At 40.9% G+C, this 25,050-nt stretch overlaps 1 protein-coding gene across 2 annotated transcripts in view; it reads left to right on the top strand.

The window, feature by feature from the left end:
* Positions 1–24,282, top strand: part of svopa (SV2 related protein a) — a 32,192-nt gene extending 7,910 nt beyond the window's left edge. Inside the window, exons 7-16 of one of the 2 annotated variants that reach the window (XM_031570044.2) lie at positions 3,171–3,234; positions 3,456–3,581; positions 7,145–7,273; positions 10,272–10,345; positions 21,272–21,351; positions 21,464–21,565; positions 21,649–21,760; positions 22,540–22,621; positions 23,022–23,111; positions 23,883–24,282. In XM_031570044.2, coding sequence (XP_031425904.1) covers positions 3,171–3,234; positions 3,456–3,581; positions 7,145–7,273; positions 10,272–10,345; positions 21,272–21,351; positions 21,464–21,565; positions 21,649–21,760; positions 22,540–22,621; positions 23,022–23,111; positions 23,883–24,110 — 1,087 coding nt within the window. In that variant the 3' untranslated portion in view covers positions 24,111–24,282. Of the gene's footprint in view, positions 1–3,170; positions 3,235–3,455; positions 3,582–7,144; positions 7,274–10,271; positions 10,346–21,271; positions 21,352–21,463; positions 21,566–21,648; positions 21,761–22,539; positions 22,622–22,912; positions 22,958–23,021; positions 23,112–23,882 lie in introns of those variants that run through there. The other variant, XM_031570045.2, reaches the window with a different exon arrangement.
* The last annotated feature ends 768 nt before the right edge of the window (positions 24,283–25,050 follow it).

The raw sequence follows: 25,050 nt of genomic DNA, 5'->3' as shown, positions 1-25,050 counted from the left end.
GTTCTCTTTCTCTTTTGTTTGAAGCCAGTTAATCACCTGTAGCCACACCGTGAGAAGTGACTCACACACCATTGCCTTTTCACAAACCGCACAGGGATACCAGGAATTGGAAGCACAAGCCACTATTTTATGATAGAAGATAAAACTACCCAAAAAAAGACTAAGCAAACCGCACTGAAAAAAAACAAAAGGAATAAAGCCTTGCAGACTCTCTCTGTGTGTGGCAAGACTGACGGGGCGTGCTGAAGAAGGCTATCCTTTGGTGGGAAAGAAGGTAAGCCTCATCTCTCCGGAGGTCCGTCAGGTGCCAGACCATCTTAGTTACGTTTGTTTGGTTACACACACGCATACATCTTTGTTTAATGCCCGCAATATAAAAAAAAAATTAAAATACCAAATCATTCCAAAATATTTGCATAACCGCATTATTCGTGAATACTTTCAGCAATGTTTCAATGTTTGAGCAAACGCAAAACCAGTATAAAATCAGCAACAGCATCCAATCACGGTTGGTCCATACCCGTCATCATTAACACTCTGCACGACATGCACTGCAGCTCCTTGGAATGTCATGTTTTGGAATACAGGTCCATGTCTTTAGAAAGAGAGCCCTAAACCTACACAATAGTGGTGGCAATGTGTGTGTGTGTGTGTGTGTGTGTGTGTGTGTGTGTGTGTGTGTGTGTGTGTGTGTGTGTGCGTGCGTGCGTGCGTGCGTGCGTTTGTGTGTGTGTATGTGTGTGTGTGTGTGTGTGTGTGTGTGTGCGTGCGTGCGTGCGTTTGTGTGTGTGTGTGTGTGTGTGTGTTTGTGTGTGTGTGTGTGTGTGTGTGTGTCTCCATCTTTCTCTTTCCCCCAAGTGTCTGTTTTCTTTCAGTAACAGTAAGCATATTTAAAAAGATCCCTGGCTATTAAGATTTTAGGCTATATAAAATGAGTTTGATCCATCCATACATGCAGTGTGCTCACACAATGTAGCCTCCTCAACCAAACATCTTCAGTTTTATGTAGGCTATTTCATTATGATGATCTTGGATCATTTTCTCTCAGCTACACTCTAGTTCAAAATTAAAAAGGATGAACAGTCGAAGTTGACTCAACCAGTTGACTTCATTACCCACATTGCTTTGCTGCGTACTAGATTCAATCTTTTTTTACTCTTCCCAGTTACTCCCTCTCTACTCCCAGTTCTCTCTGTTCACATGTTGCTTGCATGAGTGGACATGTGTTTCATCTCCTTCAGGATATACTGTACATACTACTTCCAAAAGGCAGGGCTTGCCTCAAGATAAAGGAATTGTGCTTGGACCTGAGTGGCATTTTGTTTCCAATTGATTTTCTCTCATGTGGTCTCTCTCATCTCTGAGGTAATGACCATGTTAGCATGTGAATACAATAACTAATGAATGAGTGGGTGTTTATGCTGTTCTCCTGGTGCAGTGACTGAAAGATGTGCATACTGGTTTAGGTACTTTTCAGTGATTTTATTGGAAGGAAAAGCTGTTAAGATTTATGACAACGATATTATTGCATAGGTATGATAATGTGGTGTGAAGATTGGAATTGAGATCCCAGACAAAATGTATCACATTTTTCTCTGGATCCTCACCAATGCATTCCACTTCAGGATGTTAAACTGCTCAAGACGACTAATGTAAGGAAATCAGTCAAATCTACAGCTTGCTGATTTCTATTGAATGTACATTAGTATACGCCTGTTCAGGAACTGTGTTCCTAATATAAGGAGAAGGTTTTAGGTAGACCAGCTTTGATTGAATAAATAACATACAGACAATATACAAAATGACTATGGATATTTGAGAACATTCTTAAAGAACATAAGGCTTAAGAGCATATTATAACCGCAACAATAATTTCATCACAGCTGTCTCAAATAAAGACCAAATTAAAGCCACATAATGCTGGTTTATACATTCTTTAAAGATATGTTTTTGGAAGCAACTAGCTTTCATAACGTCCTCAAATTCATTTATGTAAAGGGGAGTTATTTCAGTGCCAACTGTGGTGTTTTGGGTATTTGCAATCATTTGCTCCATAATGGCTTTTTAATACCTGATTCAAAGGCATGTTAAATGAGCAGATAGTAGTGGATAACAACATGGTAAAACTAATGAACACACCACAGCAACACCAGCCAGAGCGAAGCAAACACCACACACTGTAGCACATTCAATTCAAATGTACGTATATATACAGTGTAGCGCCAAAACAACAAAATTGTCTCAAGGAGCTTTACAGAGCCCAGGGCCTGAACCCTCCTAGAGCAAGCACAATGGCAAGGGAAAACTCCCTGTAAACAGGAATAAACCCTGAGCAGGTCAACCCTGGGCTCATAAGGGGGGACCCATCTGCTTGGAGCCGGTCAGGTAGAGGGGGAAAGAAGGGGAGGGGAGAGAATCAGAAACATGGCAGATTAATTCACACACGCATCAGGATGAGCATGCTATCATACATGTGGTAAATGTACACAATACATGCAAACATAACATGGTATATACAGTACATGATACCTAGAAGATTAAGAGTGGGTAAGGTGGGGAGAGAGCATTCTGATTGTAGGTTCTGATTTTTGCTTCATTTTCAATCTTTATTTTTCTATGTTCTTTTATAATGCACTTTACTATTTTATTAACCTTTTTTCCTATGTTCTTTTTTCTGCTCATTTGTAAAGCACTTTGAAATACCAATGTGTATGAATTGTGCTATATAAATGAACTTGCCTTGCCTTAATGATGACAGGTTGGCTATATTTGCGTGAATATGCTGAATTGCAGAAACTAGGCATTACACTCATTTGTTGAAGGGCATATATGCTGATGTCACAGTCTGTCTTATTACACTTTCACAGCACATGGCCAACTATAGGCCTACGACCAAAACACAGCAGTTAGCAGCATGCTACCAAGCCTATATCCCTGGTCAACTTTGCTATTGTTCGAGATTGCAAAGTTTCCACATGCTTTTTGATGTCATTATCTTGCTAGATATTACAAAACTAGCAGCAGCTGCTGTCCATATTTAAATGTTCAGTTTGGAGATATACAATACTAAAATAATAATACAAGGTTTTAAACAGTCAGCAGTCAGTCGAGTGGGTCAAAGTGTATAAAAGTGAAGGACACGCTCTAACCTTTCTACTCTCTCCCCACAGAGTAACCTTGTATGCAGAGTTCTTACCCATGCGGTCCAGGGCCACCTGTATTCTCCTGATTGAGGTATCATTTGGTTCCGTAGCACAAACATGCTTACAGATGTATATTAACTCCAAGGCTGTGACTCAGATTTAAATAATATACCAGTATTATCATCCCCTCTTACTAAAATAATCTTTATTTTGTCCATTTGTTTCTGAGGTACTCGGTGGTAGCGCTGTCCAGCAGTCTTCCTAAAGTGTTGACATAAAGTATGACTCACTGTGGCATTCTCTGACTTGTAGATATTCTGGGCACTTGGCACGGTGTTTGAAGTCCTGCTGGCCATGATGGTTATGCCAACCCTGGGCTGGCGCTGGCTGCTTGTGCTCTCCACGATTCCTCTCGTTCTCTTTGCTATCCTCTGCTTCGTGAGTATAACTACATTTGACAGGTGGACAGGTATTACATACATATTATATTTATGAGGAGGGTGATTAACATGCAGGATCAATATCCAGCTAAAACAGAGACTAAAAAGGAAACTAGAACATTGGCAAAAGACCAAAAAGTCTTGAATGATCTGTTGCTGCTGAGAGAAGGCAAAGACAAGAGTTGCTCATCAGAGGATCAAAGTGGTTGAGAGGGGGTATAGAGCTGAATCAGAGCTTTTCAATGAGCTGGTGCCCATCCAATGGCTGTCCTATATTTAGGTTTCCATTTCATTCTAGCAGCCATTGGGAGCCAATGAAGCATGACTAACAGATGATGTACATGTGAACTTGGCTGACCAAAGACCAAACACGCCTCTGCATTCTTTATCATCTGCAATGGTGTCACTACACATGCAGGCAGGCCTGTTCAAATAGCATTGCAATAGTCTAGTTTAATCCTTACCAAGTTCAAGTTCAAGTTCAAGTGCTTTATTTGTCACATACATGCGAACATGTAGTGAAATGTAAAAGGGTCCACGCTCCACAATATGCAAAATAAAATAGATAAATAAAATAAGGAAAGAGTGCTGAATTTAAAAACTCAGTGAGTAACTCAAATAGAGATCAATAGTCTCACTGCCTGTCTCTCAGTCCTTGAATTGAGACTGCAGAGGCGTGTACCAGGCATGTTGTGCAAGATAAGGTCTGATCCTCTGAATATTGCGAGCCGACCTTGAGACAGAAGCCACATGCTCAGAGAAATGAAGTTGGTCATCAATCATTACCACCCAAGGTTTGTGCAGCTTTAGTTGGGGTCAATGAAGATGAACCAAGTCCGATGTTGACTGCATCTGCATACCAGTAATGATCCCTGAGGTACACCAGTGAAGAGTTGTCCCTGCTAACTGGAACACATCCTGAAAGATCGTCCACTGAGGTACGATTCAAACCAACTGAGTGCTTTCCCTCAAAGTTCCCAGTTTGGACAGTGTAGAAAGGAGTGTCATGGTCACCGTGTCAAAAGCTGCTGAAAAGTCTAGTCAAATCAGAACTGTAGCTACTGCTGTGGTCAAGGCTTCAGTCACAAATAAAAGAGCAATTCCAGTAGAATGACCACTGTTAAAACCAAACTTTTTAGGGTCTAGCAAATTATTTGAGACAGGAAATCGGAAACTTACAACCTTTTCAACAGTCTTTGATAAAATGGGAAGAAGGGTGACAGGTCTATAGTTCTTCACATCAGATGGGTTAAGTGAAACTTTCAAATGAGTAACCCAAACCTGTTTGAATAACATTGGACTGAATGAAGCATTGGACTGAGTGAAGCATTGGACTGAGTGAAGCATTGAACTGAGTGAAGCATTGAACTGAGTGAAGCATTGGACTGAGTGAAGCATTGAGTGAAGCATTGAACTTGAGTGAAGCATTGACTGAGTGAAGCTTTGAACTGAGTGAAGCATTGACTGTACAATCAAACTCTATGAGGCCAGCCAGCATGGACACTGACAGGCTCATACATGTTCACCACTGACAGGCTGTAGAAAAGGACAGTTTGTACAGTCTGTCCTGTCTCAATCCTCCAGCCTCTGACGTAGCACTCCATTCAAGGCGCTTTAGCCCATTGGCGTACCGTGTAGTGCTGGAGTGGGCACTTATTGAGGTGAAGAGACGCAGGTATGTCTCTGTCGGGATCCTTTCCATGTTGTCAGACCCTTAGACCAGGGGTTTTCAACCAGGGGTTTTCAACCAGGTGGTCCGCGACGGCATTGCAGGGGGTCCGCGACATGAGCCTATGTTGATCAGTTCACCATTGACGGGGACAAAACCAGTTGAAAACCCCTGCCTTAGACCCATTTATGAGCCTGTCAGTGGCAAAAGCTAGTGGTTTACTTTGATGTGCTGGTTTGCCTCAAAGTATTACAGTATACTATAGCCATTTTGCATTTGGTGGCTTTAACATTTTAAGTCAATATTGGACCGATTTCGATCTATCGTTAATTGTCATTAGTAGAAGTTTGGACCCAAAAAGATCTAAAAATAGGGCCCAGGTTGAAAAATCTCAAAGTATTCCTTTAAGGGGATTCTTAAAAGTAATACTACTGCTTGTGGTATTGTCAACCTTTTCTTGGTAGAATGCCTTTTTAGCAGCTGTGACTGTGGAAGAAAAAGGCAGATAGCAGACACTAATAGTTACCAAGATCAGTGTCATCTCTGGATTTATGCCACTCAGCATCTCTAAGTTCCTTTCATACTTTGTGAATATAATCAATATGCCAAGGGTGACGGATCATGTGGAGAGGACATCCATCATCCAGACAAGAACTCAATGTGGAGCAAAGAGTGTCAGTAGCATCATTAACCTCTAGTGACCTTTAGAGAATTAACTTGGAATAGGTATTGGAATTGGCATTTGAGTTTGAAGGCAGACAGTGGAACAGGAGGTAGAGAAGTCGTTTAGTAATCAGAAGGTTGTTAGTTCACTTCCCTGTCGAAGTGTCGTTGAGCAAGACACTGAACCCCTAATTGCTGCTGATGTGCAGTGTGCCATCAGTGTAAATGTAAAAATGTGTATACATCCTTGTAAGTCGCTTTGGATAAAAGCGTCTGCTAAATGACTAAATGTAAATTTAGTGTACTTGTCAAAGGCTGCTTAAAGTACGTGTCTTAAGCTGTCGTGAGTATGGACTATGGAGTATGTGGTGGGTGGACTAGGACGTCAGGCACTGCTGTGGCCCATGGCACTGCCTTACAGATGGGTCATGGGTCTAATTCAGTGAAACACAGATTAAGGAAGGTGGCCAGGGTGAGCCTGTGTCATGTTAAGTATTGTTAAGTGTCAGTATGGTGGTGGTGGTGAACCTTGAGCTATTATAGTTCAGAGTACAGGTTGTTTCTGTATCATTACATGCTTGTGATGTTGAGAGGTCTGGCCGTCTCCAAACAATAGCAGAAGGAATTGAACATCTTATCCTGTGCATTACTGAAATTATGATCACAACTCCTAATGATGAACACATTGCAGTGATAATTATGATCACAACTCCTAAGGATGAACACATTGCAGTGTTAATTATGATCACAACTCCTAAGGATGAACACATTGCAGTGTTAATTATGATCACAACTCCTAATGATGAACACATTGCAGCGATAATGATGTGATTAATGATCCAGCCTTACCTGTAACTTGTGCAGCATATAGAATGGCAGTCCTGTTTCTTGCCTTAAAATTAACATTAATTGTATAGTGTTTTGAAAAAAAAAGTGATCTGAAAGAGTGTTCTGCTTTTCATTTTTCAGAGTTAGTTTAGGGTTTTCTGTTTTGAGCATCAACTTTAAAAACTATGCCTTGTAAATATTCAAATCCAGGTCATGGGCTATGCCTATTTTTCAGTTGTGACTATTTGTTATACAAAGCACCGCATTGCACAGCAGTCCTCATATATGAACTGTTTTCAATATTTGTATTACTATTACTAATTTAACCTCTGTTTTTTTTCTTCTTTGTGTGTTTGTGTGTGTGTGTGTGTGTGTGTGTGTGTTCCCATTTCCCATTCCAGTGGCTTCCTGAAAGTGCTCGTTATGACATGCTGACGGGAAACCAGGAGAAAGCTCTGAGCACCCTTAAGCGCATTGCTAAGGAGAACAAAGTACCCATGCCCTTGGGCAAGCTGGTCGCTGCCAGACAGGTAATACAATATGATCACTGCTTTAGGCTGGCTCCTCTCAGTGCCTCCATTTAATTCCAGGGTCTTCTTGGTGTTTGGTGTCTGTTCTGTTTTTTTTCACTTTGGGGTAATATAATATTATTCCTGTTTGTTTTTCACTTTTGGGGTAATATAATATTATTCCTGTTTGTTTTTCACTTTTGGGTAATATAATATTATTCCTGTTTGTTTTTCACTTTGGGGTAATATTATTCCTGTTTGCACTGAACATTAGTTACAGGTGGCATTGGAATGTGATCTTCATGAATTGAACTATTTTATGTTTATTTGTTTCTTTCAATATTGGGGTTCTGTCCATCTGGACTGCCACTGAATAGCACCGCCACATCCCCTTGTAATACAGCTAGAGAACTTGGCAGCACAATCACATTTTTCATTTCCGGTTAAAGCTGGAATATGCTCAAAGCAAAATGAATGATGCACTGAATGATGAATGATGCCCTATTTCCACCATAGTGACATTGTGTTTGTTTCTGACTCAAAATGGATGCCCAGATATTTGCGCTCATCTGCACGCAACTATTTCACTTAATATCACTACCTGGGCTGCATCACAGGAGGACCAAGGAATGTACAGTTTAGCTTAAACACTCATGCAAACATTAGAACAGCTGACAAACCTCCTTGAAGGAAAACGATCCACCCCTGAGCAGAGATTTCCCCATCCATTTAAAACAGCCACATATGGAGATCTAGCAATTTGGTTCAGTTACTGTTATGAAATCGCCAAATAGGTGTATGCAAACCAAGCTAGAAGAATGGCCAAGACTTGCTTCAACTTTTTTATCATTTACAATTTATAAGCATATTTTGTAACACTTTCTACGAAGACCATGTCTAATGATCTGCAAGTTTTTAAAGAAAAGGACATGGCAATTTTTGAACACAAACTCTATTTATCATCTAAATTAAGGGTCTAGGTTCAACTTAAACTGCATTTCAGTATTTCAAAGCACTTTTGCTAACCGGCCATCACTACAGCAGCACCTTTTATATTCAAACAGTGTAGAGAATCAATTTCGTTTTTTCCAAATTCTGTAGGTGTCTGGTGTTTATGATTGTCTATTTTACCATGAAATTGCCACTATGTCAGAAAAAAACATCTGCAACTGGGTGGTGAAGTGGTATGGTATGCAAATGTGATGAAGGCAACCACTTGAGCACCACTTCACACATCTCAATGATTAGTTTATCCAGGCAAGGCAAAACATGTTTGGCTGGGTAACTGGGCAGGGTCCTGAAATACCTAGGAGTGATCTAGCTAGCTATCCCTGTGGACACCCCCTATGATATGTGTGAGTAGATCTGTTTGGGAGTTCAATGGAAGGAGGAGATGGAGAAGGGTGGTGTGAGTAGATCTGTTTGGAAGGAGGAGATGGTGAGGGGTGGTGTGAGTAGATCTGTTTGGAAGGAGGAGATGGTGAGGGGTGGTGTGAGTAGATCTGTTTGGAAGGAGGAGATGGTGAGGGGTGGTGTGAGTAGATCTGTTTGGAAGGAGGAGATGGTGAGGGGTGGTGTGAGTAGATCTGTTTGGAAGGAGGAGATGGAGAAGGGTGGTGTGAGTAGATCTGTTTGGAAGGAGGGAGGAGATGGAGAAGGGTGGTGTGAGTAGATCTGTTTGGAAGGAGGAGATGGAGAAGGGTGGTGTGAGTAGATCTGTTTGGGAGTTCAATATCAGAATGGAAGGAGGAGATGGGGAGGGGTGGTGTGACGGAGTTGTGCCTGTGTGTATGACGTGACATGACGGGATGGAGGAGTGATATCATCTCCTAAATGACGGAAGCAGCATGCTGGGTTCCTCACGAGTGTCAATCTTTTTCATATAATACATATATATATATATTCATACATAATACATACTCTTTTTCACATAATACATATATATTCATACATAATACATACTCTTTTTCATACAATACATATATATATATATATATTCATACATAATACATACTCTTTTTCATACAATACATATATATATATTCATACATAATACATACTCTTTTTCATACAATACATATATATATATTCATACATAATACATACTCTTTTTCATATAATACATATATATTCATACATAATACATACTCTTTTTCATATAATACATATATATATATATATTCATACATAATACATACTCTTTTTCATATAATACATATATATTCATACATAATACATACTCTTTTTCATACAATACATATATATATATATTCATACATAATACATACTCTTTTTCATACAATACATATATATATATTCATACATAATACATACTCTTTTTCATATAATACATATATATTCATATATAATCCTCTCTGTGTCCTCCAACGTGGCAGGGACTGGTCTGAGCTGAGGATGTATAGTGACTGTCTATTTTTCTTCTAGAGGGGACATTGCAGATAAGGCTAGCATTGACCGTGTTGAGCAAGTGCTGTACACTCACCTTTTTTTGGACTGCTCACGGTCACGTGAAATAGGCTAACGGCTGAAGTGCAAAGCTTGCACAGAAGCGCTGGAAGAGTCTATTTCATTTCTCATTTAGACTAATTGTGTTGATGAATGTTGCTAGGCCATGTACGTAGTACTTCTACAAAAACTGGAAATTCTGAGGTTTGAGGTCAACTGGAAGGGTCAAAGTGAACACTTGAGATTAACGAGAATAAAATGATGGTCATGTGCAGAAAGCTAAGCCCTCTAGGGATTCTTCGTGTCAATTAGTGAGGATAGGTCCTAACCATACTCACTCAATTAGTGAGGATAGGTCCTAACCATACTCACTCAAATCTATGCTTTTGTATGTGTACTGTATACAGTGAAACCCAGTGAAGAAGTGGTGGAGTGGAAAATTGATCTTACCAGTTTTGGTTGTGTTACTTAGTTTGACATTATTAATAATCTTATTGATCTTGTGTTACTTACTTTGACATTATTAATAATCTTATTGTGATTTTGCCCAAAGGAGGACAGAGGGAAATTCCAGGACCTATTTTCCCCACACTTTCGTTGGACTACCATTCTACTATGGTTCATCTGGTAAGACATACCATTCTTCTATATAAATGCTCCAGACAATGGCAATCATATGAAAACAGTAAATAATAGCAACAGCTGACTTATATTATGCTTAGGTACATTACTGTAGGCACCAGACAAGTTGAGAAAACAAATACATTTTGCACATGAAAATGATGTCTTCAAAGCTTATGTTTGAACATGCAAAATGTGTTTGTATGTATGCAAAGGACAATCTAAAGGCCATTTTTCAGTGTATTTTCTATGGATTACCAGAGGTGGCAGGCATGGTTTGGCCAAGGACACTGGAAGCACTGCTTCAGTAGAACAGCAAAGCGGCCCTACAGGCAGCAAATAAGTGCATTTCATTTCAGCAGCTGTGTTTTCACATTGAAATTGCCAAAAAACACATAGAAAGAGGTTGACCTAATTTACATGCCAATAGCATTTAAATGGACTATAAAACCAACTTATTTAGGATATTTTTGGGTTTAAATTATTTCATTTTTAACTTATTTTGACATGTATGTATATATATATATATATATATACACACACACACACACACACACATACATATTTTGATTTGTATGTATGCATAGGATGATGTAAAGGACATTTTTGGTGTATTTCTTTCTGGATTACAACATGTGGCATAAATAAGACCAGGGCTGAAACTATGGGGTAAATTGGAGGCCCAACACATTATTTTCTTCTTCAGGTACACAATGTTTAGCAATACGGTGGTAAGCTTATGCTACGGTGATACATTTCACAGTAACGGTGATCACTTCGCACCACTATAATCAGGTGTTTAATATAATATTGTCAGTTTCATCATCAAGTCATGACTTACTATAAAACAAAGAAAATATTTTTTCAAAGCTGAAACTAAAAATGATATAATCCACGTCACAAATGTCTTGCAATGCATGCTGGGTAGGATTGAGGCTATCAAAATAATGAATGATTGGACAAATGGGCTGCCTTCAGACTATGTACAACACAAACTGAAAATCGGGAACTGGGCCAATTTACAACAGTGGCATTCTCTCTTTCAATGAGTCGAAACGATCTCTGAGTATTTGGCATTTACAAGCTCAATGAAATGACCCCTGTTCAGACTAAGACAGATTCATCATGCCCACGAAATGCCACTTCTTGCTCTCCCATGTACAATACCACACTGATTTCTCTTCATTATCTTACGGTTCTTAGTTACCTGGCTATTGTCCTTTAGACGCTTATAGCAACTGCTTGATAAGGTCAATCCTTACTTTGCCGATTAGCTTTAATTTAACACTAGATGTGAAGTTGAACTTTCTCGTGTCTGTCAATTGCTCTAACCAAATTAGATAAACCTGTAACCATGGTAACCCACAGATTGCTAGCAGTAATTAACCATGCAGTCTAGGCATATTGTTGGGCACTGGACATGTTTTCTCATTCACAGCACAGCACAGCACAGCACAGCACAGCACAGCACACATCAGCACAGCACAGCACAGCACAACACAGCACAGCACAGCACACATCAGCACAGCACAGCACAACACAGCACAGCACAGCACAGCACAGCACACATCAGCACAGCACAGCACAGCACAGCACAGCACAACACAGCACACCACAGCACAGCACAGCACAGCACAGCACAGCACAGCACAGCACAGCATAACAGAGCACAGCACAGCACAGCACAACACAGCACAGCACAGCACAGCACAGCACAGCACAGCACAGCACAGCACAGCACAGCACAGCCTTCAAATCATTTTTCAAGAAGAAATTGAGAGACGCCAGTGGGCGTGAACCAGGTCACCCTTAAAGGCTGTCCTGTCACCATAATCCCTTTAAGGCTGTCCTGTGTCCTGTCACCATAATCCCTTTAAGGCTGTCCTGTCACCATAATCCCTTAAAGGCTGTCCTGTCACCATAATCCCTTTAAGGCTGTCCTGTGTCCTGTCACCATAATCCCTTTAAGGCTGTCCTGTGTCCTGTCACCATAATCCCTTTAAGACTGTCCTGTGTCCTGTCACCATAATCCCTTAAAGACTGTCCTGTCACCATAATCCCCTTTAAGACTGTCCTGTGTCCTGTCACCATAATCCCTTTAAGGCTGTCCTGTGTCCTGTCACCATAATCCCTTAAAGACTGTCCTGTCACCATAATCCCTTTAAGGCTGTCCTGTGTCCTGTCACCATAATCCCTTAAAGACTGTCCTGTCACCATAATCCCTTTAAGGATGTCCTGTGTCCTGTCACCATAATCCCTTTAACGCTGACCTGTCACCATAATCCCCATAAAATATAAGGTAGGCCACTTAATTCAAATTGGAATATAATCACGTGAAATGTATTGCGCACAACATGGAACCTTGGTGTAAATGTCACCCATTCCCATCGAGTGGGAAGTTCAGGTTGAGGTATCATACGATAAAGTCAGGCACCTCTAACCTACAGCAGCAGGGACGTGCACAGGAGGGGACTAAGGTTGCTCGGGCAACTGCCCGTTTGCCCTCCTCGACTGAAGTTGCCCCTCGGAAGGAAATATATATATATTTTTTAAATAGTATTACTGCTGCAGACGCGGAATAAGCGTCCAGGAGACGGGGGTGTGGCGGTGGCGGTTAGTGAGAGTTTGAAGTGATATAGGCAAAATATGCATCCAGGGGACGGGGACGGGGGAGTGGCGGCGGCGGCGGTGTCAAAAATGAACGTGTTGCCCTTTTTTTCCGGGGCAGAGCAACTGCCCTTCAAAATTCCTGTGCATTCCTGGGGATCTCTCACACAGTTATTTCACTTTCATGGGTGTTATCTTATCTTTCATTCGTGTTATCTTATCTTTCATGGGTGTTATCTTATCTTTCATGGGTGTTATCTTATCTTTCATGGGTGTTATCTTATCTTTCATTCGTGTTATCTTATCTTTCATGGGTGTTATCTTATCTTTCATGGGTGTTATCTTATCTTTCATGGGTGTTATCTTATCTTTCATGGGTGTTATCTTATCTTTCATTTGTGTTATCTTATCTTTCATGGGTGTTATCTTATCTTTTCCAAAACTCCATTCATTCCTTCAAAGGGATTTTCTTTTTAAAAACGGGACATCCAATAATACTAATCCGCTGCATACAAAATGCCGACGGTCACTCCTGCACTCTATACCAGGCGCACTGCGAGTGCAATATCATACCAGACGCACCAGACGCATGCTGTGGCAGAGGCACAGAAGCCATTTCTCCAAGTCAGTGTACCACCAAAATGAAGCTGTTATTTTACGGTAAAATTGTTGCTTAATGTTACTTTAAGAAAAGGAATATAATGGAAACTGATGTGGCTGATCTTCGCTTTGTGGAATGTACAGGTGACATAGATTCCTCTCATCCTGTCACTCTGCAAACCCTTCAAAATGGCTTCAGGGGTAGTGTGGACACGCAGCCGAAGCTACGGCTATGCATACCAATGGACTGTTTTGATTGGCTTTATTTCAGCAGCTGACTAGAAGGGCGATGTAATTGTTGTTAAATATTAATAGCCTATTCATTTGCTAATTTTAATAATATTTGATCATATTTCTCCCCCTAACTGCCAAAGTGAGGCGCATGGGTGGGTGAGACAGACTTAAATTGTCAAAATGTTTGTTAATCCAGTAAGTCTTTTTTGTCTAACTGTGTCTTTTGGAAAAGTCATAAACCCGACATTCTAAAATGATCGGCCACATCTGTCTTGCATTTTATCCCTCTGCTATAAAGAGTCCCTGGTATTTTAGGAAGTATATCTATTTCAAAGTAAGCAACGCCACTTTTATAGAATTAGCGACATTTTATTTATAATAGAAAATGAATGTCTACATTAAGCATGAGAACGTTATTAGATTACATTGTATCGCATCGCACCAAAACGTTACGTATTACAGTGTATCATTCCTGAATGGTATCTTAGCCCATCTAACTAGATACGTATTGGATCGTCTTATAAGGGAGAGATGCACACCGCTAATAACTACCCTAGCAACAAGCATAGCAACCACTTAATTGACCATAATATCCACCAGAACTACGCTAGTAACAACCTTAGCAACCACCTCAACTACCCTAGCAACATGCTAGAGACCTACTTGAATGACTATTTTCTACCACCATAGCTACAACAGTGACTACCCTAGCAACCCCCTACCAACTAGCATAGCAACCACTTCAATTACGACAGCAACCACCATGACTCCCATGGCAACTGTTGAGCATGTACCTTGGGAGAAACATGGCGGCTGGACACAGCGGTGCACTGATACTGTTTTTGACCAGTCAGACCATGAAAAAGAAGAGGCTCCTGAACAAGTTTGAGAATTTAGGCTTCAACAGGACATTTGTGAATGGTAAGTTAACTTTATGTCACTTTGACAATTTCTTTTGTATGTTTGTACATTGGCTAAGGTCATACGGTCTTGCTGGCTGTGTCAAAGACAACCCAATGCTAGCGAGTCAAATATGTAGATACCGTGTGTTCATGTAAGTTACTGGTTGTGAAAAGCTAGGTTTCTGGTGTTTAGGTAAATGCAAGTACCGCAAACGTTATTAGGTTATACCTACTACATGTAACGTTTAAGTTAGATCACAGCCAGCAATGTTATCTGACAACAGTAATGGGCCAGGCTGGGGGTGTAACTTGTTGTAATGTATGTTTACTTCCATTTATTACAGTGTTTAAACATTGTGTTCTCATTAAATCATTGCATTTGGTGACCTATGTCTTTAATAATAACACAGCATTCAAATAACCTTCACCTGCAATGTTGTCACATTTTCAAATCTCTTTCCTGATACAGGTGTATTTGTGCCAATTGTGAAAAAATGACTACAGAGCCCGGGAATGTATGCTGCAGGGAGATACCACAGGTAGAATGAATTCAATGACATTGTAATTATCCAGTCATCATCTGTTCTATATTCCATGTCACTTACCCTTTCAAATGTTCAAGGTTACAAGACTATGCAGCTTCAGAACCAACCAGCATGCATGGTCTGGCCTGGCCTCGAACCTGTGTGCTTGAATGTGTTCTCACTACAGAATGCATTCAACATCTACAGAGCAAACTATTGGCCTTTACGTCTAAGGGCAATACAGCAGTACATGTCTTTATGCATATGAGTTGTCAGTCATGTCTGTACTACAAAAATGACTAAGGAAGAAAACACAATAAATGAATGTTCCCTCATCTAACTTTGTTTACTGCTCATCTTACATGTGTCTACTGTTAACATGTTACATACTGAACACTGAAAGCACACAAAACCTTAAATAGACATTTATTGTCAGAAAGCTTGTCATATCGAATGCCACAGAGCTTTTGGAACATAGTTATTATTCAATGTACGGAATATGGTATGGTATGGAAGAGCTGATTTTCTATAGGTATTAAATACAAAAAGACAAATATCAGTACCCACTCTAGAAAAAAGATGCACACACTATAATATGTGTCAGCATTTATTGTTCTCTAAATATGATGTAAACTTTGCTCAGCCATTACAGGTCTTTGGCATACACAAGCTTTGTAAGCCGGCTTTCTGGGCCCGAGAATCTGAGTGGTGCTGCCCTCCTGCGTGGTGCTGTGGATATGGAGAGTTCCCTGACAGTCAAGGAAGGTAAGTGGGGTTCAGACCTGCCCTTGATTGAACAAGGACACGTAGCTGGCTATCACCTCCAGCTTGTCTGGTTTGTCAAACTGGGCAGAGAGATCTTTGGAGATGGGGATCCTCAGAACCTCATCCATATAGGAGGCCGGGTCATGAAAAACCTTGTCAAAGAAAAAATAAAAAGATTTTAGATCCAATTATTTTATATGCTATTTATGGTTCGCTTGTTGTATAATGGCTGTCTGTAGATTGTTTTACTTTATGGAATTTTCAATAAAAGCTTGTGGCACTCACGGAAGGTTGGATCTGCTTTCATAATTGTCATATAATTGTCAGGTTTTAATGGCACACATGTGTATGTCTCTCCTCTCTCATAAGTATTTGACACATTTATTTGAATTCACAGCCAACAGCGAAATAATACTCGACACTGACCACATCATTAGTGCTACACCTAACGTACATACCCACACACCACAAAAAGTGCCTTCATCTGGCAGACCTTCAACTAACAAACTATGTTCGCCAATGGTTCTGTAGATCCTGCAGTAAAGGACCCTAACACTTTTCCAGACGTTAGCATACATCTATCCTAAGTTACTATCTCAGCTGTTAGTGTTAGTGTGTAAATGAGCAAAGAAGCAAATAACAGAATTATAAAAAAAAAATACTTTTTTCCGGCGTCTGCAGTTCTGCGACAGACAGTTCATACGATCCCTCTTTAAAGCACAATCTCATCGAAAGTCCAGCGTTATACTAATAATAATGGCCCAGGTTGGCAAAACAGTCAGATGAAATGTAGTTAGTGCACAAAGATGTGTGCTGCTCTGTGCAGCCAACTACTGAGCAGGTAGAGTACCGAATTTGCTTCATGGAGCTAGCTAGCGTATCCAGGGTATCCAATGCTTGCAAGAACAAAATGGCCAACTACTAATAACCAACTAAGTGGGATGTCTTTGGGTTGGTAGGCATGCCAGATACCCAAATCTATGTGTAGAAGCACTGAAAAAGTGAAATTGTCATAATATGTCCCCTTTAAGCTCTGCTTCAGGAGTGGGACTCATTGTCATAAGAGTCCATTTAACTCTAAGAGGAGAGTCTGCGGACGCCGGAAAAAAGTTTTATTTTTTTAATAGAGCTGCCTAGCACTACCAGAGCAGGGGCGTCCCTCTTTACCTTTAAGAAGCTCTTAAAGACTATGGGGCGTTTTTCAACCAAACCAGGAAAAATAATGCCTCTTCGCTCAATTGGATACACCTACAACCAATCAGAGCAACGTAGTCGTCATCGGGGCCAGCTGATAAATACAATTTTTACCGAATCCCGTAGGAAGGACGGCAAAAACATATTTTCGATCGACAAATGCCTTGATCGCGTTTCTCTGTTCCTCTTTCAAAATGAATGCGCTGTCGATGTCTTTCTAAAACATCTCTATCTACACATCTACATCTCAGCTCTCCAGCGGCAGCCATGTTTGTTGAAAACGAATTCAACCCGTGACGTGGTTGATTACGTTACGGTTGATCATCTGTCCATCATCTTATAAAACCCGCCCTGACAATTTGATTGGTCTGGTCAAGTTTTTGGTCAGGCATATTTTCTCTCCAACGGAGCAATGCCAGACCGAACTTCCAGACCTCAAATGTTGTGGGCGGGGCTAAGTTCGTCTGGTACCCAGGCTAACATTCTGCAGCATATCAGATGTCTCTGACAATTTCAGCCAATCACATGAATGGAAATTGAAGGGTATGATTGGATGTGGCCCCACTGTGGTACAGTTATGTGGACTACTACACCATAATGGACATATACAAACAATCCATTACACAACGTATAGAGGAAAGTCTCAAAAGTCAACAAATAACTGCAGGGATGTTCACAAATGGCGAGCCGTTTGTAAAGGCGCGTTCGTTATTCTGTAAATAATTGTAACCGCGTTTATATTTGTGAATCACAAAATACATTTGTGACATATATTTTGAAACTATTCTACCTCCATAGCAAACAGTGTTTCCTGGTTTCTATGGTTGTCTAGTTGCTATGCTAGCTAACAAGCTAGCTAGCTAAGGACACATTTAAATGACCTTAAACGATTTAAATGACAGATGCCATTTGCATATTACAATCTCCTCAATTTAACTTACTTTAAAATAATAGTGCAGCTTATTAATATGAGTTCATATTCACACATATTAAGATGAGTTCATATTAACACATGCTAGTAGCTACCAATTGTTAAGATGGTTCCCTAAGATAGTGACTTGTCACATATTAAAGGACTGACGTTACTGCATGTGTAACTGTTTGTTAGCAGAAGGGGGAAGTTGGAAGGCTGAGGTTAATCAGCGTATATCCTCTGCTAAATCGGTGGCTATGCTCCCCCTCCATATTCATCTTTTCATTTGAGCATACTTTCACTGTCAAATAAAGAATTGCTGTGGTCCCTGCATTTGTGATGTCAATACCATGTGACATCTAATCAAATGCTCAGCCAGGTGGGGGCCAGCAGAGTCAAAACTGAGAATACGTAGAGCAGTGAGGTCCCAGGGCCAGAATTAAAATCGAAACAGTATGTACCCGCTAATTCAATCTAAAGTTCATGCATGTCAACAATAATAATAATAATAATATCTGAATTTGTATGGCTCACAAGGAGCATTACCAAACAAAACAAATTAAACTGATATGCCAAAATATCTATTTTTTAAATCCTGTAGTATAAAAATATATGAAAATAGCATTGCAGTGTAAAGACGTAAAACCATTGTGGGAAAAGCAATAATAATTTACGTAAGAATTAACTGGAGCTGAAGAACCAACAATTACAATAATCCATTTTAGAGGATATAAATGTTGTAACACTACTTTGTCATAATACAGTCTAATTTTATTAATTTATATTGCACTATAAACAATTAACATTGTCGCACTCGCAAAGCTCTTCACAGAGCTCCGAGGCCTGAATCCCCAGAATACGTACACAGGTGGAGGTGGCGAGAAAAAAATACCTTTTAGGAAGAAACCTTGAGCTCAAAAGGGTAGAGCCATCTGCTGTAGGCTGGATTGAAACCTTGAGCTCAAAAGGGTAGAGCCATCTGCTTGAGGCTGGATTGAAACCTTGAGCTCAAAAGGGTAGACCCATCTGCTGTAGGCTGGATTGAAACCTTGAGCTCAAAAGGGTAGAGCCATCTGCTTGAGGCTGGATTGAAACCTTGAGCTCAAAAGGGTAGACCCATCTGCTGTAGGCTGGATTGAAACCTTGAGCTCAAAAGGGTAGAGCCATCTGCTTGAGGCTGGATTGAAACCTTGAGCTCAAAAGGGTAGACCCATCTGCTGTAGGCTGGATTGAAACCTTGAGCTCAAAAGGGTAGACCCATCTGCTGTAGGCTGGATTGAAACCTTGAGCTCAAAAGGGTAGAGCCATCTGCTTGATAGGGTTTGTTGCGATTGTTGCAGCTTGCTGTGACTTTGAGTTAAATAAAATCAATGTCAAGTAATGCAGAAATTCCATGACTATGTTTTTATTGCAGAAATATTGCAGTAATAAGAGAATATTGCAACCCGCAATTGTGGAAAATTGAGGACGGACTGATTGGCACTCCTCGAATATATTGTCAACCACGCAATAAGAGGGGAAAACGTTTTTAGATATCGGGCATACTTCTTTGTGCATGATAACGAATGGCTGAAAAGCAGGTAGCCACATTTACAAAGATGCACCAACTGCTACCAGGTCATACCCGTTGAGGTGCAATTGTTGTCCTTCTTTGGGTTCCTGACTACAGGAACATCCCAAAGTGAAATTGGTGACCAGATAGGCATACCCCAGCCATCAGTAACTGGAATTATGCCAACTGTTCTACCCCCTAATGGACAGTGGTACACGTGTATTTGTTGACAAGCTGAAGGATATGGAACCGGCAAAGACAACGGTAGAGGCCAAAGAAGCATGTTGACTGACAATGTAGAGTAATATTACAAGATTATTTATTGACATCGACATCGGAGATAAACACCAACAAGACCAAAAGAATAAGAAAAAAATTAGCTGAGCTAGGTTTTCAAGGCTGCATAGATTGACTGATCAAACATTTTGGCGTGAGATGAGTTTATTTGGATGCTAACTTTCCTAACAGCCAAACATCAAGCAAGCGCAACACAAGACATACCAAGACAGCTAATAAGCCATTACGGAATAGTCCAACAGAAAGAAGTCAAACTCGGCATCTGACTTGCATCCTTTTGTCTCTTTTACCTCTCACCAATGAGTAAAAGCCGGTCCAAGACCGACTTTTGCTCGGTTACAATTTCTTTTTCTCTTCCTCCAACAACATCGTCTTCGGTTTCTCCGTCGCCTCTGCCATGATCAGTGTTGCCAACTTTTCTGTAAGGAAAGTAGCTGTTAGCTCTCCCAAAAGTCGCTAGACGACGTAATCAACTAATTTGCATAATATGCAAATAAGCTGTGCATGCGCACATTATGCAATTCTGGGAGAGGTCAATTTTCGCGCGAATACAAAGTTCTAATATTTTTGCTAATAAAGTCTCCAAGGGGGTCTGGAAAGTCGCCAGATATAGCGACAATGTCGCTAATTTGGCCACACTGGCCATGATATCCATACAGAGAATACTGCTACTTATGGCTAGCAGATGGGTCTAGTTGTATTGGTGTGAGGTGGTGCCATAAAGCATTATGTAGTTCTTGTGAGCGGTCTGGCGCCCTGTCCACCAAAGTTACAAAGTGCAATATGCCTGGCCTGCTATGGCAGTGGCACAGACGCCATTCAAGTCAGTATACCACCAAAATGATTTTGAAGCTGTTATTTTAAGGTAACATTGTTAGATGATGTTGCTTTAACATGGCGTGTCTGGATGCATCAGGGGGAATCTGCACTGTGGAGTGGAGGGACCAGAAGGTTCCAGAAGGGGGGGTTCCTTGCACTGTTTTCATTTCAAGTTCAGTTCTTTTCTTTTGGTTTGTTTTTCAACTGAAAACTTAAAGTCCCTCTTTTAGCTCCACATGACATCTCCTGGGAACGTTATAGGTGTGTTTATTTCAGAGAGCACCAAATACACAACTGCTCCTGCAGCTTTCCCTGGAATCATTTGCATAACACAGCTGATGGAAATGTGCACAGATTTTCTTTTGCCAAATTTTCAGGAATGTACTGAAAAATGTTAGAGATTTTTTATGTTTTGAGGCCTGATGCTATTTATCCCATAATACCGAATCACGAAATTTGTGAATCCTTTAAGCCCAAGTGTAAATGACAGTTGAAATATTACAATTCAAACTATATCTGTTCTAGGTTCTCGAATGCATTCTCTTACTATGGGCTGGTTCTGCTGACTACTGAGCTGTTCCAGGAGGGAAAGGAGACATGTGGAGGTATGTCTTGAAGAGAGAGCTGTCTCAGTATTTGTGTCCCAAATCATCTAAAAAATACTCTTCTGTAGCAGGACCTTGAGTGGTTCACTAGAAAAACTGATGTCCTTTCCAGGTTCCAGAACTAGAAAAGAGCCAGTCTGCAGCCTGGAGTGTAAATACCTAAACGCAGATGACTACAAAGACCTACTGTGGACTACTCTTTCTGAATTCCCAGGTAATTCCAACCATTCCAAGCGTATTCCATACAACATGTTTTTCTTCAGGACAGTTTGTAACCTACTGTTCTGATTTCCACAGGTCTGCTTGTGACCATATGGGCAATTGATCGTCTTGGTAGAAGAAGGACCATGGCGCTGTGTTTCTTCATCTTCTCCATGTGTATTTTGCTGCTCTCCGCTTGCGTAGGGAGGTGAGCATACATAGCTGGGGGCCAAGCCGCAAAGATGTGCAAGTGTTTCTACATTTTCTTATTATTATTAAACATCTTCCTCAAACACTGTAGCGCCACCAAGGGGTCAAATTTGAAGGTACATTTACGCATGTAACTTCCGAACCAAATGGAAGATTTTCAAAAATAATTGTTTCACAGGCCTCAAATTTTGTCCAATCTTCACCAGATTTGTCACAGATGATGTTCAGACCAAGCTGTATAAGCACCAAGCTGTATAAGCACCAAGCTGCCAAAAAGGCCCAAGCTGAAGTAGGCCCATATCTCAGCACCGCTTTGATATATCTCCACCAAATTCCGTGAACTGACTCAAGATCCCGCCCCTTAGAGATTCTGAAAACACTGGGCAGGGGCGCTATAACAAGAGATGATTTTGGTCATTACTCTTCATGTTGTTAAAATCATCTAAAATCATGATGGTCAAGTCAAGTCTTTTGTGGTCCTGAGGTCAGCCCATGTTGCCGTTTCTTGTTCTGCAATCACATTTGATGGTGAAACCTCCAAACGGGAAGTGAGGCTATATCCAAGTAATGGTTTGATATATCTCCACCAAACTTGGCCTCCCCACCCTCAGAGAGTCTTGCCCCCATTTCACCACCAGGGGGGCCATGCTCAACTGCTTGGCCCCCAGATCACTGTTTGAAGCTACCTTTTCAAATATTGTATTTTAAGTTTTTATTAAAATAATGACAACATTTACTATATAGCCTGTAACAGTAGGTCATATCTGTCTGTGGCAGGACTTCTCTGACAGTACTGATCTTCATCGCTCGAGCGTTCATAGCCGGAGGTTTCCAGGCTGCTTATGTCTACACCCCCGAGGTAAACTGCTTACCTACTCTCACCACTTTGATATCTATGTTATAGTCTACGGAAGGTGAAGTCTGTAAACACAAGTGTTAGCACACCATGGCATATCTGTTCCCATCAACAATAAGGACAAATACATTTTATAGCTTCCATCCCAAAGTCTACATAGATTCAGTTTAAAACTGTAATCATTCCCATGGTCCCGGTCCCATCATCCCTTCTGACCTGATTGTAATGGCTTTTAAAGGTGTACCCCACCATGTCCCATCATCTCTTCTGACCTGATTGTAATGGCTTTTAAAGGTGTACCCCACAGCCACCAGTCCCTTCTGACCTGATTGTAATGGCTTTTAAAGGTGTACCCCACCATGTCCCATCATGCCTTCTGACCTGATTGTAATGGCTTTTAAAGGTGTACCCCACAGCCACCAGGGCCCTGGGTTTGGGTACTTGCAGTGGAATGGCGAGAGTCGGCGCCCTCATTACACCCTTTGTGGCACAGGTGCAGTATCTCACATTTACCTCCTACAACGTCTACCTCCTGATTTAAAGTTCTTTTGTACATGGATATGTAACATGGATATGTAACCTAAGATCTACCCATCACAGCATACTCTAGACTGGAATGATACATGTCCATGTGGTATACAGCAGCATGTTTAATGTCCAGTAATCCAAATTAAGTTTTGTAGAGTAGAGAGCAGTGCAACTTGTCTCATGTATTCAGAATGTAGCGACTGAACCGGCATGCGTGTTTGAGACTATGACCTTCCATTGCAATGCAATCATACTTACAGAGTAAACGTCTTTGGAATCTGTACTCACAAAACAGTATATCATGTCAAACACCCTGGAAACCAGATAGTATGCAAAGGTGTGCACACTTTTCCATTTGAAGTTACCTTTTCATAAATATTGACACCAGTGTAGAGGATCATTTGTACCCTTCGTACATGAGACCCCTAGCATTTATTTGAATATTGTAGTACACACATCATAAATACTCTTCACTTATGACATTTCTGTGCTAGTGTGACCTTTCTTTTGCTTCTTTAATGTGGTTCTTTCTTTCTGATCTCAGGTCATGTTGGAGTCATCTGTGTATCTCACCCTGTCTCTGTGTGGTTCTTTCTCTCTGATCTCAGGTCATGTTGGAGTCATCTGTGTATCTCACCCTGTCTCTGTGTGGTTCTTTCTTTCTGATCTCAGGTCATGTTGGAGTCATCTGTGTATCTCACCCTGTCTCTGTGTGGTTCTTTCTCTCTGATCTCAGGTCATGTTGGAGTCATCTGTGTATCTCACCCTGTCTGTGTACTGCTGCTGTTGCCTGACGGCAGCGTTTGCCTCCTGCATGTTGCCCATTGAGACCACAGGCCGCGGCCTGCAGGAGTCCAGCCGCTGCGAGTGGGGTCAGGAGATGATGGGACGAGACTCGGCCCACAGCCCTACTGGGGTCCTCAATCCAAACTACAGCTCCAGAAAGAGAATGGATGAGGAATAGAACAAAGCACAAGAGAGAGAGAGAGAGAGAGAGAAACAACACTTGAGCATGTACTTGTTTCTATGTGTATGATTTTTTGCTCATTCATTTGTTCTTGTCAAGTGTAATATATTCTTGTCAACCAGTATAATGTGTAATTTGATATTCAAGCATCAGCATCAGAGCGTTCGAGTCTACAATGGGGATGTCCATCCTCAGCCATGATGTAGTAGTGTAGGGAGTTGGTAGCGTACACCAGTGGAGACCCTCGGGGTTACACCCTCGTCACTGGACCCTATGCTCATCTTTTGTACAAAAATGCTTAGTGACATAACCCATCACAACCCCAAAATGGACTGACCACAAGAAACCATCCAAAAGAAAATCTAATGAGGTTCAGATATTATCTCAAATTTAAGTTAACTGTTCCCTTTTCCAAATTCAAATAAATCCTCCATGGTGGTAGCTGGTAACATGTTTGCAGTGTTTTTTTTTTCTCTTTGTTGACCCACTATCATGCTTCTGAAGAGCTTCGTGTGACCATCTTGTCAGGAACAGGAACACAGGTTTCTTCCTGAAGAGCTTCGTGTGACCATCTTGTCAGGAACAGGAACACAGGTTTCTTCCTGAAGAGCTTCGTGTGACCATCTTGTCAGGAACAGGAACACAGGTTTCTTCCTGAAGAGCTTCGTGTGACCATCTTGTCAGGAACAGGAACACAGGTTTCTTCCTGAAGAGCTTCGTGTGACCATCTTGTCAGGAACAGGAACACAGGTATCTATCTTCCTGTTAAAAAAAGCGCCTTGAAACAATCAGTTCTCATTAGTGCTTTTCCATTGTGACTGACGTTTCAAATCTGAATTTATGAATTCACTAGCACTAGAAATATGAATATGCCAAGAGACCAAAAATCACTTAAACACACAAATGACTAACTCAATATGAATGTGACCACATAAGA

The sequence above is a fragment of the Clupea harengus genome, chromosome 7, assembly GCF_900700415.2.
Source record: "Clupea harengus chromosome 7, Ch_v2.0.2, whole genome shotgun sequence".
NCBI lineage: Eukaryota > Metazoa > Chordata > Actinopteri > Clupeiformes > Clupeidae > Clupea > Clupea harengus.
The sequence above is the reverse complement of the archived record's forward strand: the minus strand, read 5'-3'. Positions and strand labels throughout refer to the sequence as shown.